Source organism: Xiphias gladius, chromosome 18, assembly GCF_016859285.1.
Source record: "Xiphias gladius isolate SHS-SW01 ecotype Sanya breed wild chromosome 18, ASM1685928v1, whole genome shotgun sequence".
Taxonomy (NCBI): domain Eukaryota; kingdom Metazoa; phylum Chordata; class Actinopteri; order Istiophoriformes; family Xiphiidae; genus Xiphias; species Xiphias gladius.
In genome coordinates, this window is record NC_053417.1 from 30,313,378 (window position 1) to 30,328,286 (window position 14,909).

At 42.1% G+C, this 14,909-nt stretch overlaps 1 protein-coding gene across 1 annotated transcript in view; it reads left to right on the forward strand.

Moving 5' to 3' along the window:
• The window catches only part of plxnb3 (plexin B3), a 99,954-nt gene extending 85,524 nt beyond the window's left edge, over positions 1 to 14,430 (forward strand). Inside the window, exons 24-40 of the mRNA XM_040153248.1 lie at positions 806 to 957; positions 1,874 to 1,974; positions 3,030 to 3,247; positions 3,362 to 3,540; positions 5,286 to 5,352; positions 5,465 to 5,611; positions 5,861 to 5,941; positions 6,025 to 6,103; positions 6,191 to 6,294; positions 6,409 to 6,496; positions 6,947 to 7,113; positions 7,326 to 7,486; positions 7,560 to 7,707; positions 7,835 to 7,899; positions 8,195 to 8,270; positions 8,376 to 8,450; positions 8,947 to 14,430. Coding sequence (XP_040009182.1) covers positions 806 to 957; positions 1,874 to 1,974; positions 3,030 to 3,247; positions 3,362 to 3,540; positions 5,286 to 5,352; positions 5,465 to 5,611; positions 5,861 to 5,941; positions 6,025 to 6,103; positions 6,191 to 6,294; positions 6,409 to 6,496; positions 6,947 to 7,113; positions 7,326 to 7,486; positions 7,560 to 7,707; positions 7,835 to 7,899; positions 8,195 to 8,270; positions 8,376 to 8,450; positions 8,947 to 9,051 — 2,013 coding nt within the window. The 3' untranslated portion in view covers positions 9,052 to 14,430. The remainder of the gene's footprint in view (positions 1 to 805; positions 958 to 1,873; positions 1,975 to 3,029; positions 3,248 to 3,361; positions 3,541 to 5,285; positions 5,353 to 5,464; positions 5,612 to 5,860; positions 5,942 to 6,024; positions 6,104 to 6,190; positions 6,295 to 6,408; positions 6,497 to 6,946; positions 7,114 to 7,325; positions 7,487 to 7,559; positions 7,708 to 7,834; positions 7,900 to 8,194; positions 8,271 to 8,375; positions 8,451 to 8,946) is intronic.
• Positions 14,431 to 14,909: the final 479 nt, after the last annotated feature.

The window sequence follows — 14,909 nt, forward strand, 5'->3', positions numbered from 1 at the left end:
CACCTATACGTAGGTAAACATACAGGACATACCGTATGTATGTAAAAGCAATTGGGGGCCCAGCTTTAAGGTAACACACATTAAGTATATTTATGTAGAAAATACATACACAGAGATATAAACACATAAAGACAACAGCAAAGAGCTTTCCATCCCCATAAGGTGATACATACAATATATATGTACATACACTCACATATACATAAATATGTAATTATATAAAGATAGATATATGCCATTGTTCTTGTTTATGTTTTTCCCAACGTGGAAATTTTTTCAACAGGGTGTGCATTATTCATGCCTCTGGGACATAGATGAATCTGTTCAGTACACACACCCAGCAACCCCCACAGAGTCCAGGTACAATCATACAGGATACATACATAAAAAAGGAAACAAAGGGATTGGGGCATCTCTGTGAACAGTGTCAGTCTGTTTAGAGCCGGCAGAGGAGGCAAGACTCATTTACACAAACATGTTTGACCTCGTTCAGATTAACCAAAAAAAATCAGATTTTCTGTGGTAAACATTATAAACACAAGGGTGAAGAGGGCCATTGGATAAAATCAATAGCTCAAGGAACAGCTGTAAGTAAGTGGACCTTGAGTTTTCAATATTTACAACAGATGTTCCCCCAATGTCAAGAATGAATCTCCACGCTCCGATTCAGACTTTCTAATTCCCTGTCTCCCTCCCTCTCTGTCTCTTTCCCTCCCTCCATGTCTCCCTCCCTCCCTCTCTTCCTCCCTACCTGTCTGTCTGTCTCCCTCCCGTCGTCCTGTCTCCCTCCCTGTCTGTCTCCCAGGTGTTTATGGGAAACCTGCAGGTGGACCTGGGACTGGTTCAGTACGACAGTGACTCTCTTATGTCTCCCGTCCCATTGGCTGCTCAGATTGGTTTGGGGGCAGGAGCTGCTGTAATCATCCTGTCAGTGCTGGTCGTCATCCTGATGTACAGGTAGGTACCTGTCTGTCTGCCTCCACCTACCTGTCTACCTTCAAAGTTCAGTTGTTTTGGTTTCCTGCACTAAAATCCCTATGAAGAGCAACTGAGGACCCAGTTTTAACTTGACCACGCCACCTTCACATTGAGAGATAGTTACTACATCTTACCTCTATTATACCTCCTGTCTCTACCTAATGTGTCTCAGTTTGCTTTAATCAGCACAGGTGTCTACACCGGTGGAGTACTGGCTAACCTTTCTGCGACACATCTACTGTCATCTCACATGTCTTTTGAAATTACAACTCCAAACAAGAGTGATATATGTTACTACATTTCTATGATTTCTGGATGTGATTGCTGGATTTCCAGTGTTAGTCAGGAACACTGAAACAGAAGTCTGTGTCTTCTGTTTTTATGTGTTTATAGACACAAACAGATTGTGATTTAAATTAAGTGTGAAGTTGCCCTTTAAATCTTTTTAATCTTACTCTAAAATCTTGTTTACATAAAGTAAATTAGAAATTTAACTCCTTTACATAAACTTCTACCCTTTGTTTTCCTCTGACTTAGCTTTAATTCCTCTTTTTCAGACACTGTATACTCTGTATGATATTGTTCCAGCTCTTTACTGAAACTAATGTTTATACTCCCATGATTCTATGGCTGCATTATTCCATTAGATGGAAGTATTCTACATATCATCATTAAACTTTGGGATTTCTACAAAAATCTATACTAAGTTCTGAAAGCTTTGATAAAGTTTGGACAGTATGAGAATGTAATGAGTTTGTAATGAGTGGCCAACAGACGAGCTGGTATTTGCTGGGTTTAGTACATTTATTTGAGAGGATATAATACTTTATAATCAAGAATACTTTACCTAGCACAACTGTTGGATTTCATGACTTGCTTGTGTTTCTTTGTGTAGGAGAAAGAGTAAACAGGCTCTCAGAGATTATAAGAAGGTTTTGCTGCAGTTGGAAACTCTGGAGATCAACGTGGGGGATCAGTGTCGCAAAGAGTTCACCGGTATACAAACACACTCTGTCTTCTCGTAGGTGAAAATAAACTCTGCAGATGGTCCAGTCTGACTACACTGTGGGAACAGTTTTCCCAGTGACAGAAACAATGTCACCACAAAATCCACTCAGCGGCTAGTCTGAAGATTTCGATCACATCACATGATCTTCCTCAGCAGATGGAGTTTGCACATTTTAGGGCCTTATTGTCCATTTCAGCTTGAATGGTCAGAATGAGAGTTCATTCTTGATTTTAACAACCACGGTCAAGAATGAAATTTGGATCTCAATTTTGCTGACATTTTGTGCTACAGCAAAATCTAAAATTTAAAACTCAAAGAATCATTAAACTAGAGATCATCGTCTGATGGGATCACACCCCCCACGATGCCAAATTGGTATGTATGGTGCAATGGAACTCACAACATGATGAGTTTGGCGAAATGGGTGATCTGCAGCAGATTTATTCAATATGCCCCATCGTGTGAAGCCCATCGCAAAATGATTTGTAGTTTTACTGAATGTCTTAGAGTGGACGGAAATGATTGAAACTGGGATACATTGATCTGCGACTTAAAATGAATGTGGGCCAGGGGCATAAAGTGGGGGGGTCAATGGCCCCTTCTCTACTTCCAACCCCCCTACTTCTGACACCCTTGCTTGGACCACACCCTTCTTTTAACTCAGCCTTCATTTGGATCTCAACTACATACCTGTAAAGTTTCATGACTGTATCTTGCACAGGTTTAGTGCTATAGTGGTGACAAAATCTGACATATAAACATGCCAAAGTACTCAAAACCGCCTCTGTGGTAGTTCCCGCTACAGTCAATGTCTCCAGGACCACATTTTGCCATGATGACACAACACACATGCGCACGCGCACACACACACACACACACACACACACACACACACACACACACACACACACACACACATAGAAGGGTGAAAAAGGTGAAAACAACACCAGCTACGTTGTCACGGCTGGTAATAACATCAAATCAGTTTTCCCATTCTTGAGACTGTGCCTGCAGCTGCAATTTCCTCTTCTTCTTTGTGTAGACCTGATGACAGAGATGATGGATTTGAGCAGTGATGTTGGAGGGCCAGGGCTCCCACTGCTGGACTACAGGACATATGCAGAGAGAGTCTTCTTCCCCGGCCAGCAGATGGCACCGTTGAGCCGCCAGCTGGACCTGCCAGAGTCCCGGAGGCAGACGGTGGAGCAAGGTCTGCAGCAACTCAACAATCTGCTCAACAACAGACTCTTCCTCACCAGGGTGAGTGATGGCTGAGGGGGCTGCAGGAGGGTCATATGATACTGATGTAACCTGGTCTCAGACCAGGAGAAACCTGGACCTGTATGTGATGTTTAGTTTCTGTCTCTGTCTCAGTTCATCCACACTCTGGAGGCCCAGCAGGGTTTTTCTCAGAGAGACCGGGGTTACGTTGCTAGTCTTCTCACCATGGCCCTTCATGACAAACTGGAGTACTTCACCGAGGTCATGAAGAGTCTGCTGCAGGACCTGGTGCAGCAGTATGTTGCTAAGAACCCTAAACTCATGCTTCGCCGGTACGTAAAACAAACCATACCTTCATCTGTCCCATCTGTACCACCCATACAGTAGGTGTTTCATGTTTAAATGCTACTCATTTTGCAAAGACCACCAGATCTTAGATTTCAGCTTGAAGAAACTTGAAACTCACCAGAAATAGTAAATTCTTCAAAAAAGAACCCATTAGGTCTAATCCCATTGGAAACATTGTACAGGCTTGAAAACATGTCAGCAAAAGTTCTCAACCACCCATTACAAAGTTCTAGTTCTAGTTTATGGTAACTAGATGTTTTTTAGATTCTTGATTCTATAGGAAGTCCAAGTGCCTTAGACTTAGCACAACAAAGTAGGGTTGAAAACACGAGGTGCTCTACTCTTTGAAAAGCTTCACGGGTAAATGTGATGGTAGCATTCCTTTGTTGCTAAAAAACTGGAAAGTCCATCAATCCATCTATTTTTCGGCTTTTATCTGGCTCCGGGTAAGGTGACTGCTGGCAGCAGACTAAGAAGATTATCTTCCATGTCCTCCAACTCCTCCTGGAGGATCTCAATGTGTTCCCAGCCCAGATGTGATATGTAATCTCTCAAGTGTGTTCTCAGCTAAAAAACACACAATTGTGTGCTGGAGGCCATGGTCCAATGCAGCAAAGAGTAAAGATACAATGACATCCCAAAGCTTCAGATTCTGCCCATGAAAACCACAAACTGAATCGGTGACGAGGGACAACCCTGGCAGAGTCACCCACTGAAAAGATAGTTGACCTTCTGCTCCCCAAAAATACCCTGGAGGACAAAACACATGTACACTTGATGGATAAACTCCTATGACCCCTCCAGGATATCTGCGAGAGTAAACAGCAGGTTCACTGATTGGTTTAAGAACCTCAGTGACCTCTACCAGAGAGATGATAAAGGCCTCCCCCAAGTCCTCCAACTCTGCACCTCAATTGACAGTATATCAGCTGAGTGCAGGAGTTGCTTCCACCACCCCACTATATACCAGGTCTAGGGCTACAGTCCTTCCCTGAATAGAACAGTCTGGATAAATCCCTGCCTCCCATTTCTGAGTCACTGGATATTTTGCCAGAACTTGTATGATGCCAACCACAAGTCCTTCTCCATGATCTCCCTTATCTCTTGAAAAAAAATCCACACCGGATTTTTCGCTTCTGTGACCACAGAAGTAGTCCTCCTGCAGTAGCTGCAGTCCTCCTGGGCTCAGGATACCATTCTGCTGATCCAAAAGTCCCCTGGGCTAACCAGCCAGAAAGGCCTCCTTCCTCAGCTTGACCGACTCCTCCAACTACAACAATAGTCTTCAGGCAGAAAGCCAAAGCAGCTTTCAATAAAGGAGACTCTTAGGACTCAGATTCCATGTCTGCATGTGGGAGCAGCACCCCTTAATTTTTACAGCTGACACCAACCAGGTCCCTGGGGTACACAGTTTGCTATGTCCTGGCACCCGAGGAGCAAATTTGAACTGACTCTTCCGAATGTCAGATCTAGCACTCTGGCCAGTTTTGGGTCAATAATGGTGGTCAGAGTTGGACTGGGTGATTAATCTGATCCAGCGTTTTCAGAAATTGGTTGATCGTAGGTTTTTTGATTTGGTCCTTAGTTCATTCAGACTTTCAGCTGAGAACTAACCTTTCTTTCTGTCTGTTTTTCTGCCTGTCTTTCTGTCTATCTATATATCTGTCTGCCTGTATGTCTGTATGTCTGCCTATCTATCTCCCTTTCTTTCTGCCTGTCCGTGTTTTAGGACAGAGACCGTTGTAGAGAAGATGTTGACGAACTGGATGTCAATCTGCCTCTACTCCTTCCTCAAGGTAAATGCCTGTCTGTCTCTCTATGTGTCTCTCTTTACATTAACCTGTCTCTGACTCTCTCCCGCTGCTCATCTCACCTTCTTCTCTATCTGTCTGTCTGTCTGTCTGTCAGGAGGTGGCGGGGGAGCCTCTCTACATGCTCTACAGAGCCATAAAGTATCAGGTGGATAAAGGGCCGGTCGACGTTGTGACCGGAAAAGCCAAACGAACACTAAACGACAGCCACCTGCTGCGAGAGGACATTGACTACTGCGCTATGGTAACCACAGCAACACACACATCTCATCCGTCTGCATCTATGTTATTCATTCATACACACCTGGACAATATAGGTCATAATGGACAGCAAGGTGTGCTGATATACATACACAAACAATAAATGAGTGGAACGAAAAGCTCATAGATTTCTTTTATCCTACTGTCTCTACTTGGACATGGTCTGTCAACTTCTCTACCTGTCTCTCTCTCTCTGTAACCGTTTGTCACTCTGTGCCTGTCTCTCTGTCAGACTCTGACAGTCTTGGTTAAGAATGGAGTTGAGGTTCAGCCGTGTCCTGTTAAAGTGCTAGACACCGACACTATCACACAAGTAGGTACCTGTCTGTTTGATTACCACCTGCATGTCTTGCTGTCACCTGTCTCCCTCTCACCTGTCTGTCTCCCTGTCTGCAGGTGAAGGATAAGATCCTGGATCAGGTCTATAGGGGAGCGCCATTCTCTCAGAGACCAGCAGCTGACAGTCTGGACCTGGGTACACACACACCTGTCTCACCTGTCTCACCTTTCTGTGGTTTGATTGAAAGCTCATACTGACCTGTGTCTCTGTTTATGATGACAGAGTGGCGTTCAGGTCAGGCAGGTCACCTGACCCTGTCAGATGATGATGTCACAGCGGTGGTTCAGGGTCGTTGGAAACGAATCAACACGCTGCAGCACTACAAGGTAACAACAACTGATTCTGTTTCTTGTCTCCTTCGTTGTCTGTTTTCCTCTTCACTTACTTGTTTATGTCCCTTCCACTGAATGTTAAACACTCCTCTCGTACTTGTTCTTCAGGTTCCAGATGGAGCAACAGTTGCTCTGATTCCTCGTTCTCAGAGTTCAGGTGGACTTGGAGTCAACCAGGTCTTCCAGACTGGAGAGAGTAAGAACATAACAAATCTAAACAGTCTAGAACTTATAGAACACGTGGACCATGCAGAAACCAGAATGAACACATGAGGAACCATGTACAGAATTATGAACTCTGACTCAGCACAAAAGAGAGCAATCTAGCATATTTAGAGCCCAGACCTCACACAACGTCTAGACCCTCTGGAACTTCAAGAATATCTAGAATCTATTTAAAACCCAGTACCGATGTAAAGAGAACCATCTAGCACTAACTACAGCTCAGAACAACACAAACAGAACCTTCCATAACATCTACAGCACCGAGACAACTTGCCCAAGGCAAAGGAGCACCTACTACATATAAAAACCACAACTAGCACAAAGAGAACCACTTAAAACCAACACGTCATCAGTATGATCAACATTCTTGTTTTCTTATTGGTTGTCGGGGTGACTGATGATCTGTGTGTGGTCTCTGTAGAAACGCCAATGCTGGAGGGTGAGGAGGAGGAGGGTCTACGTCTGTGGCACCTGGTCAAGAGCAGCGAAGATCCTGAAATTCCAAAACATAGAAAGAGCAGCATGAGGGAGAGAGAGCGAGCAAAGGCCATACCTGAGATTTACCTGACCAGACTGCTGTCCATGAAGGTAACACACAAATTAACACACCTGAGAATTACCTGACCTGACTGCCGTCCTTGAAGGTAACACACAGTCAAAATTATAACCTGGCTCTCTCTCTCTTTCTCTCTCCACCTGTCTCACTCTCTACCTGTATCTTTGTCTCGCTATCTGTCTTTGTCTCTCTACCTGTCTCTCTGTCTCTCTACCGGTCTCTCTCTCTACCTGTGTCTTCGTAGGGGACGTTGCAGAAGTTTGTGGACGATGTCTTTGTGGCGATCCTCAGTACGAAGCGTCCTCCTCCAATCGCTGTCCGTTTCTTCTTTGACTTCCTGGATGACATGGCCGAGAAACACGGCATTGACGACCCCGAGACGGTCCACATCTGGAAGACCAACAGGTGAGAAACACACCTGTTCACCTGACACAGCTGTTCACCTGTCTGTCTCTCTGACCTGTCTGTCTGTCTCCAGTCTCCCTCTCAGATTCTGGGTGAATATCCTGAAGAACCCTCAGTTTGTTTTGGACGTTCAGGTTACCGATAGCATTGACGCCGTCCTGTCTGTCATCGCTCAGACCTTCATTGACTCCTGTACCACCTCCGAGCACAAAGTGGGACGGGTACGACCTGTCTGTCTCTCCATTTGTGTCTCTGTCTGTCTCTCTGTTACAGTGTGTAGTATCTGGCTGTACACATATGAACTCTGTGTGGTTTCGTCACGTGACCTCATAATATCTATTCAATCAGGACTCTCCTGTCAACAAGCTGCTGTACGCCAGAGAGATCCCCCGGTACAAACAGCTGGTAGAGAGGTGAGACACAGTTGCGTAGCAACGCAAACTCACTGGTGTAATTTCCATACAAATACGCTCACTGTCGCATAGTTTCCATAGAAACACGCTCATGGTCGTAGTTACCTAGGAAACAGGCTCACAGTCGTACAGTTACCGTAGAGACACAGTCCCTGAAATGTAGTCACTACACTTCAGACACAAACATTACTAACACTGTAAATAAGGGTGTTATACTAATGTCACACCATGTAAACTGTGTGTGTTCCTGTGTATGTGTTGTGTTGACGGTGTGTGTCCGTGTGTGTGTGTGCAGGTATTACAGTGATATCCACAGCGCTGCATCGGGCTGTTATCAGGAGATGAACTCTACTCTGACTGAACTGTCAGGGGTCAGTAAACATAAAACTGAACTACAGATATCACTGTCTGAAACATGTCTACTGAAGAAAACAAATTCACATTAACATTAACTTACCTCTGTCTCTCTGTTTCAGAGTTTTGCCTCAGAGATGAACAGTCTTGTGGCTCTTCATGAACTATACAAGTACATCAACAAATATTATGACCAGGTAACACACAAACATATGCAGAGATCATGTAACCCGACATCACCACAGATATCAGATTAAAAAAACGATCTTTAGAGCAAAGTTAGGTTCAGCAGCATCTTCAACCATCTTATCTGGTATGCTGTTTCTGTTCTGGAAAGTTTAAAGGGCTCTGATGTTAAAGTTATGAGTGCAATGATGCAGGTTATTAACATTATTAACATTCATCACAAATGATCACTAAACTATCTGTTTTTTGTTTTGTTGGTCTGGAAGCTGATTTATAAACTTTTCACACAATTAACAAATAATTCTATAATTTTGAATGATCATCTGTTAACTTAAAAGACTGGGACAAATAAGTTGAATAATATTGGAAAAAAATCCAAACATTTAGAAAAACAATGACATCTCTGACTCCACATCTGTCTCTCTCTCTGAAACTGTCCCTTTTGTCTCTGCTCATGTCTGTCTCTCTGTACCTATCTGTCTCTCTCTGTATCTGTCTGTCTCCCAGATCATCATGTCTCTGGAGGAGGACAGTTCAGGTCAAAAGATGCAGTTGGCCTATCGGCTGCAACAGGTTGCTGCCCTGGTTGAGAACAAGGTAACCGACCTCTGATGACCTTTAACCCCATCAAGCTACCCACAGGAAGCAGTGACCTCTGACCCCTGAAGACAGTTGGAGCCCTACTGAGGAAGAGGATAGGATGAACTCTGAAAATCATTGGACTCCTGTTAACATTGTGTCTTCCTGCTGTGTATCATTGTGTGTTAGTGTGTGTCTGTGTGTGTGTCACTGTGTGTGTGTGTGTGTGTGTGTGTGTGTGTGTGTGTGTCTGTGTGTACTGGGGATATAATGTACAAGGTTTTATAGTCAGACTCAGGCGATCCAAGTTCTTCAGATCCCTTCACTCTGCAGCAACAGCAGCAGCCAAACAGTCATTTACAGTTCATATGACACTTAATTTTAAACTGACCTGAATCCAAAATTAATCTAACCTAAAACCAAACCTAGATCAAACTTAAACCAAACGTTAACCTGGCATTAGACCAACCTCACACCAGTCTGACAATCTAGCCAATCAGATCAGGGAACATCATCACTTGCTGCCTTGCACTACACTTCCCAGAGTTCCCTGATGCGCTGTTCTGCTGTCTGTGAAGAGTCAAAAAGCACAATTTTAATAGTTTCTACTGATGGCATGTATTGATTATTGATCTGCTGATCTCACACTTGCTGGGTGTTTTTTTTATCAACAGCATAGCTGACAATATTTTTTGCCTTTACTACTGAAGCCAGCATCACGTCTGCAGGTCATCAATTGTAATGATCCCAACATGCAGTGATGTGGGAGTTTTACTGAACACAATAACAGAATCAGGGACTGTTTTTTACAATCACAGTTTCGGTCTGATTCAAGTTTCTGATCATTTCTTAACAACAGAAGCTAAAGTCAAAGTTTATTTTACTCACAAATAAATCTTATTTTACCTTTAGCTCTTCAGGTAAACTTGACCGCTGCCAACTCAGGACCTGACTCACACTGGTTCCCAGTCTCTCCAGTCTTCCACAGTTCCAGGTTGAGTCCAGATTGACTCACCAGGGTTCTCAGGTTTGGATAATGACAGCCAGAGTGCTGGATTTTTATTTATTGGCCAATCAGCAAGCAACAGATGAGTGGCTTGAAGAAAGATTACAAAGTGTAACTCAGTAATGTTTGTTGCTATGGCGACCATAGTGCTCCTGAGATTATCTTTGTCTGCTGACTTGACGATGATGATGAGTGTGGTTTTTAAAGATGGAAAATTAAGTAATAGTTACAGGTTTAGACATAGAAGGAACTTCGTTTGGTGTTATGACTTGTACCATCTGCAGCACTGGTCTTACCTAGTCTATTCAGTTTCTAGTAATAAAGACCAAACCAAGGACTCCCCTCCTTGGTTCAGTCTGTATCAGATTTGACAGCCCTTCCATGGGTCCCTCTTGGATCGAGTCTGACTGCCTTTCATTGAGTGTCTCATGAATTGAGTTTGGAGCTTTCTTGGTTCCCTTTTGGCTTGGATCTGATTGTCCTTGGGTCCCCTTCAGCTTCTTTATGCCCCGTTTGGATGGGGTTTAGTGGCCCTTCTTCTGGTCCCTTGTCCGATCAGGTCTGAGTGGCCGTCTCTGACAGTCATTCTTCCTTGAGTTCCTTTCGCATCAGGTTTGAGTGTCCCTTTGGATCGGATTTGACTATCCTTGGGTCTCATTTGGATTGAATAACTTTTGATGAAAATAAGTATTGTCATGTCAGGTACAAGTAGGTATTTCCATTGGCCAGTTTGGGACAGGACCCAAATATTTGACCTGTATAGGCCTCTTGTCTGCAATACATTCATGCATGTTCAGGATTAGGTGCATTTTCTTTAGGTACATTCATGTTTGGATTCAGTTGCTTTTTGGTCCAGTCAGGTCCGGGTCCTGTTCTGAGGTCAGATCTATATTTTTGTTGTTGTTGTCCTTTTTAATGAATGATTTGAGCTCATGCTGAGGTAACATAAGTCACAGAGTCCTTTTTGAATCACGTACATTCAACATGTAACTTCAACGAGCCCAATCTGATCATCAGAATGACCAATCAAAGCCAGTCACTTCCAGCTGCTGTGGAACAGATTAATCAGTGAAGTTTTGGGGTTGATGTTGTTTAAATCTGGAGATAACTTATCCCATTTTCAGACAGTCTCTCTCGAAGACATTCATATAGTCGCCCTCAACTGTTCACATGAAAAGTGACAGATAGTTTTTTATGAAGAATGAAAGAGAAGTTAAAACACTACTTACTTTCTCACCTCCAAACAGCAGCCAAATCAATGGGTGGGGTGGCTGTGATGTCAGAGCTAGTACCAGAAAGGCCCCCCCTGAATAACTCAGGGGGGGGCATTGTCGATTTTGTTGGTCCGATAAAACAATACATAGTTCACTATGTCTTCAGAGAATAATGTGGCATTTTTCACTAACAATCACAAATCACGAACAATCACTCAATCAATAGAGAAAATGTCAGATGTATCAGATAATTCTTGCTTGAGCCACAAGACTGGAGATGGAGGATGTTATGATGATATTGTACCTCATTTGAACAAATTTCATAAACCTGGGGCTTCTGGGGTCCCTGAGGCTCGGGGGCTGGACTCTCTGTCTCTGTTCACTCAAAGCTCAACTCTGTCGGGACAGTTTTTATTGGTTAACTCAAAGGAAAATATTCACATGAATTTACTTCACCACTGTGAGTGAATACATAGGTGGCGCTGCAGACAGTTCAGATGAAATGTATTGATTTGCAGCAAATTTCTCAGTTTGAAATGTGGACGTGACTGAGCCTTTACACTGTTTTTCTGTGCTGAAAACCTGAAAGCACAAGATACAGTTGGGTTTTACCTGACCTGCTGGATCAGCAGGTAGTTTGCTGACTGTAACTTGCTGGCTTTGTTTTTGTACGTAAAGCTCCTGAAAATAAAAAATAACCAACAACTCATGTTGAAAAGCTGGAGAATAGAAAGAGGAGCAGAAACTAGAATCAGACTGAAAGGTAAACTTAAATGTTAAAGGAACGAACACAGAACTGATAGATTTTAAAAAATTAAAACAGTCTGAAATCTGGGGGTTGAAACTATGTGTGTGTGTGTGTGTGTGTGTGTGTGTGTGTGTGTGTGTGTGTGTGTGTGTGTTGGCTAGTCACTAACTTATTGTGTGTACATACTGTATGTCCTATTTATACCTATTTATCCCAGCTGTGCCTTCACTCTTGCAGCTAGGTGGTGCTGTCTGTCTGTTCTGACAGCGGCTTTAATGAACATGTGTCCTGGTGCACCATGGGAAGATAAATTTATTTTAATGTTTAACTTTTATTGAACTGGGGAACGAAAACATCAAACCCTGAATCATCATATACTAATACCCCACATACCCCACATCAAACCCGAATAGTCTAACACTGAAAATATGCTACAGAACAGTGAGCATAACATTACGCTTTATTACAGAACAGCTAGCATATCATTATGAGAAAAACAGTCTCAACCCAAGGTCCACTTATTTGACTCAGTTGATATTGTTGTGTCAGCTGCTGTTTCTGAAAGCCAACAATGACCTGTCAAGATAAAAAAAACATGTTAGGAGTTTGTAATGTACTTGTTTTAGCTATTATATCAGCTGTTAGAGGTCTATTAAGAATGTTGTGCTAGCTGCTAGAAGCTATGATTGCATTGACAGGAGGTTATTGTTTTTTCAAAATCCTTAAATGAAGATGGCTCCAAACAGCCTGTGTAATATCAGATATGCTAGTTGTCTGAAACTGGCTGTTTGTAGTAAATATAACATCAACTAGCAACAAACAGCCTGACATTAAATGTGTATTAAAACAGGTAGCATAACATTAAAACAGGTAGCATAACATTGAACCTGTTTTTTACTGGCTGTTAGTTGGTAGCATCTGAAATTTAACATCTGGCGTGTTAGTTGTTTGAAATGACCCGTCTGTGGTTTGTTTATCCTCAGGCTACAATGAGCTCAGTACAAACATGCCGGCTCTATTGCAAACCTCTAGGTAATTGCAAACCTCTGGAAGCATATCCGTTGTTATTTTATTTAGTTTTACATAGGTTATATTGCATAGGTTATATTTTTAAATCTGATCTCAAAAATCCAAATATCCAAACTTCACCGAAAGCAATCAAAATTCTTAAACAGAGGAAAAAAAGCATCATCAGCAGAGGGTCTGATGTGATTATGGTGTTATCAGTATTGAAGGGAAAGTTTTTCATTTAATAAACTGTTAGCATGAAGAAATAGTTGAGACTAAAACTTTGAGTTTACAGAGACAAGAACCTGGAAATGGGTCTGGCCTGGTCTCACAGTTCAGTTTAAGGCCTTGACCCGATGACATCTGTCGGGACTCAGTCTGTGAGTCAAGAGGTTCAATGTTTGGATTCATCCTGGAGATTATCAGCTGTGTCTCCATAGCAACAGTTGGTTGTTTCACCTGTCGATGTGTTTTCTCTGTGTGGATTCAGTTGGTGTGGATGACACCGATTGTTTTATTTAGTCTTCATCTGCAAATATGCTGTCAATGGCAAAGTGGGACAGAATACTTCACGGACTCTTCTGGGCTCTCCTGGACTCTTCGGGACTCTTGCTGTATATTTTTAAGTGTAAATGGACTCTAACTTAGAATGACCCCACCAGGCAATAAATAAATAAAAAGTCTCTGACTGTCAGCGGTTGTCACTGCTACTTGACTGATTCAGAAACCTGAAACAGGTCTTGTTTTAAATGAGACGTTATTTGAAGGATGTTTGGTTTTAAATGAGATGTTATATGAATGATCTTCCTGCTGACTGATCGCAGCTTCTGTACGTTTCTTCTTCTTCTTCTTCTGGTATTTTCTGATTATTGCTGTTTTATCTCTCCTCTGTGTTTATGCCTTGTGTGTTTTTCGAGCCTGTGTTTGAACCGTAGTCGTAGTTCTCTGATCAGATTAGACTTCTGCATGCGTGTGATGATGATGATGATGATGATGAAGATTTATGGTGCTTCAAGCTTTTTTTCTCGTTTTGTTTTTTAATTAATGACAAGAGGCAGAGCTTAAACTCTGCCATGTCACTGGTTATGTATATCAATGGAGGTCAAACTGTGACCTTTGACCTCCTGATCTCTGTACAGTTTTCTAATCTTCTGGCTGTCATGAAACAGATCCTCAGCTCTGATTGGTCCAGCACTGTTTGTTACTGAAATGTTTTTTTCTACAAGGGAATGAAAATTTTAAAGTGTTTGTACAAAATAAATTCAGGATCAGTTGTAATGTAAGCACAGACTGCTTTTCTATTGACTGTGTACAGTTTGCTAACATTGTAAATGTGCCTGTAAATACCTGTCTGAGGATGATGATAATGATGAAGACGAGTCTGTCTGCAATGGAAATGTGTTTTTATTGTGAAGAGGCAGGAGGCCAATTTGTATCATGTAAAAATAAAGTTATAATTTTAACAGTTCTCTGTGGTGGTATGGGTATCGTTTTTAAATGTTTTAATACTATTGTCAATATGAAACCTGACTTTTAGTACTAATATACAGTATTATTGAAATGCCTTTCTACAAAAAACCTTTAATGTAATTTTAACAAAAAAGTCAGAGTTGTCTAATGCTAAATATCGCCTGAACACAAGCAGCTGAACAAGAACTTTGTCTAAAACTGAAGAAATTATTTAAATCAGAAACTATCTGATCAAATAATAAATCAACAAGATGATCAGTCTAACCAGTCATTTGATGTATACTTTAAGCAGCTGACTGTTTCTGATCCTCACTGTTACAAACACATTATTACTGGGTGTTTTATTTCCTGCGCACAAGATCCATCTGGATGAATTTTTAGGAAGATTCAAATCTTGTACCTTGATCATATTTTACCTGCACATGATTCATAACTTATATCTTGA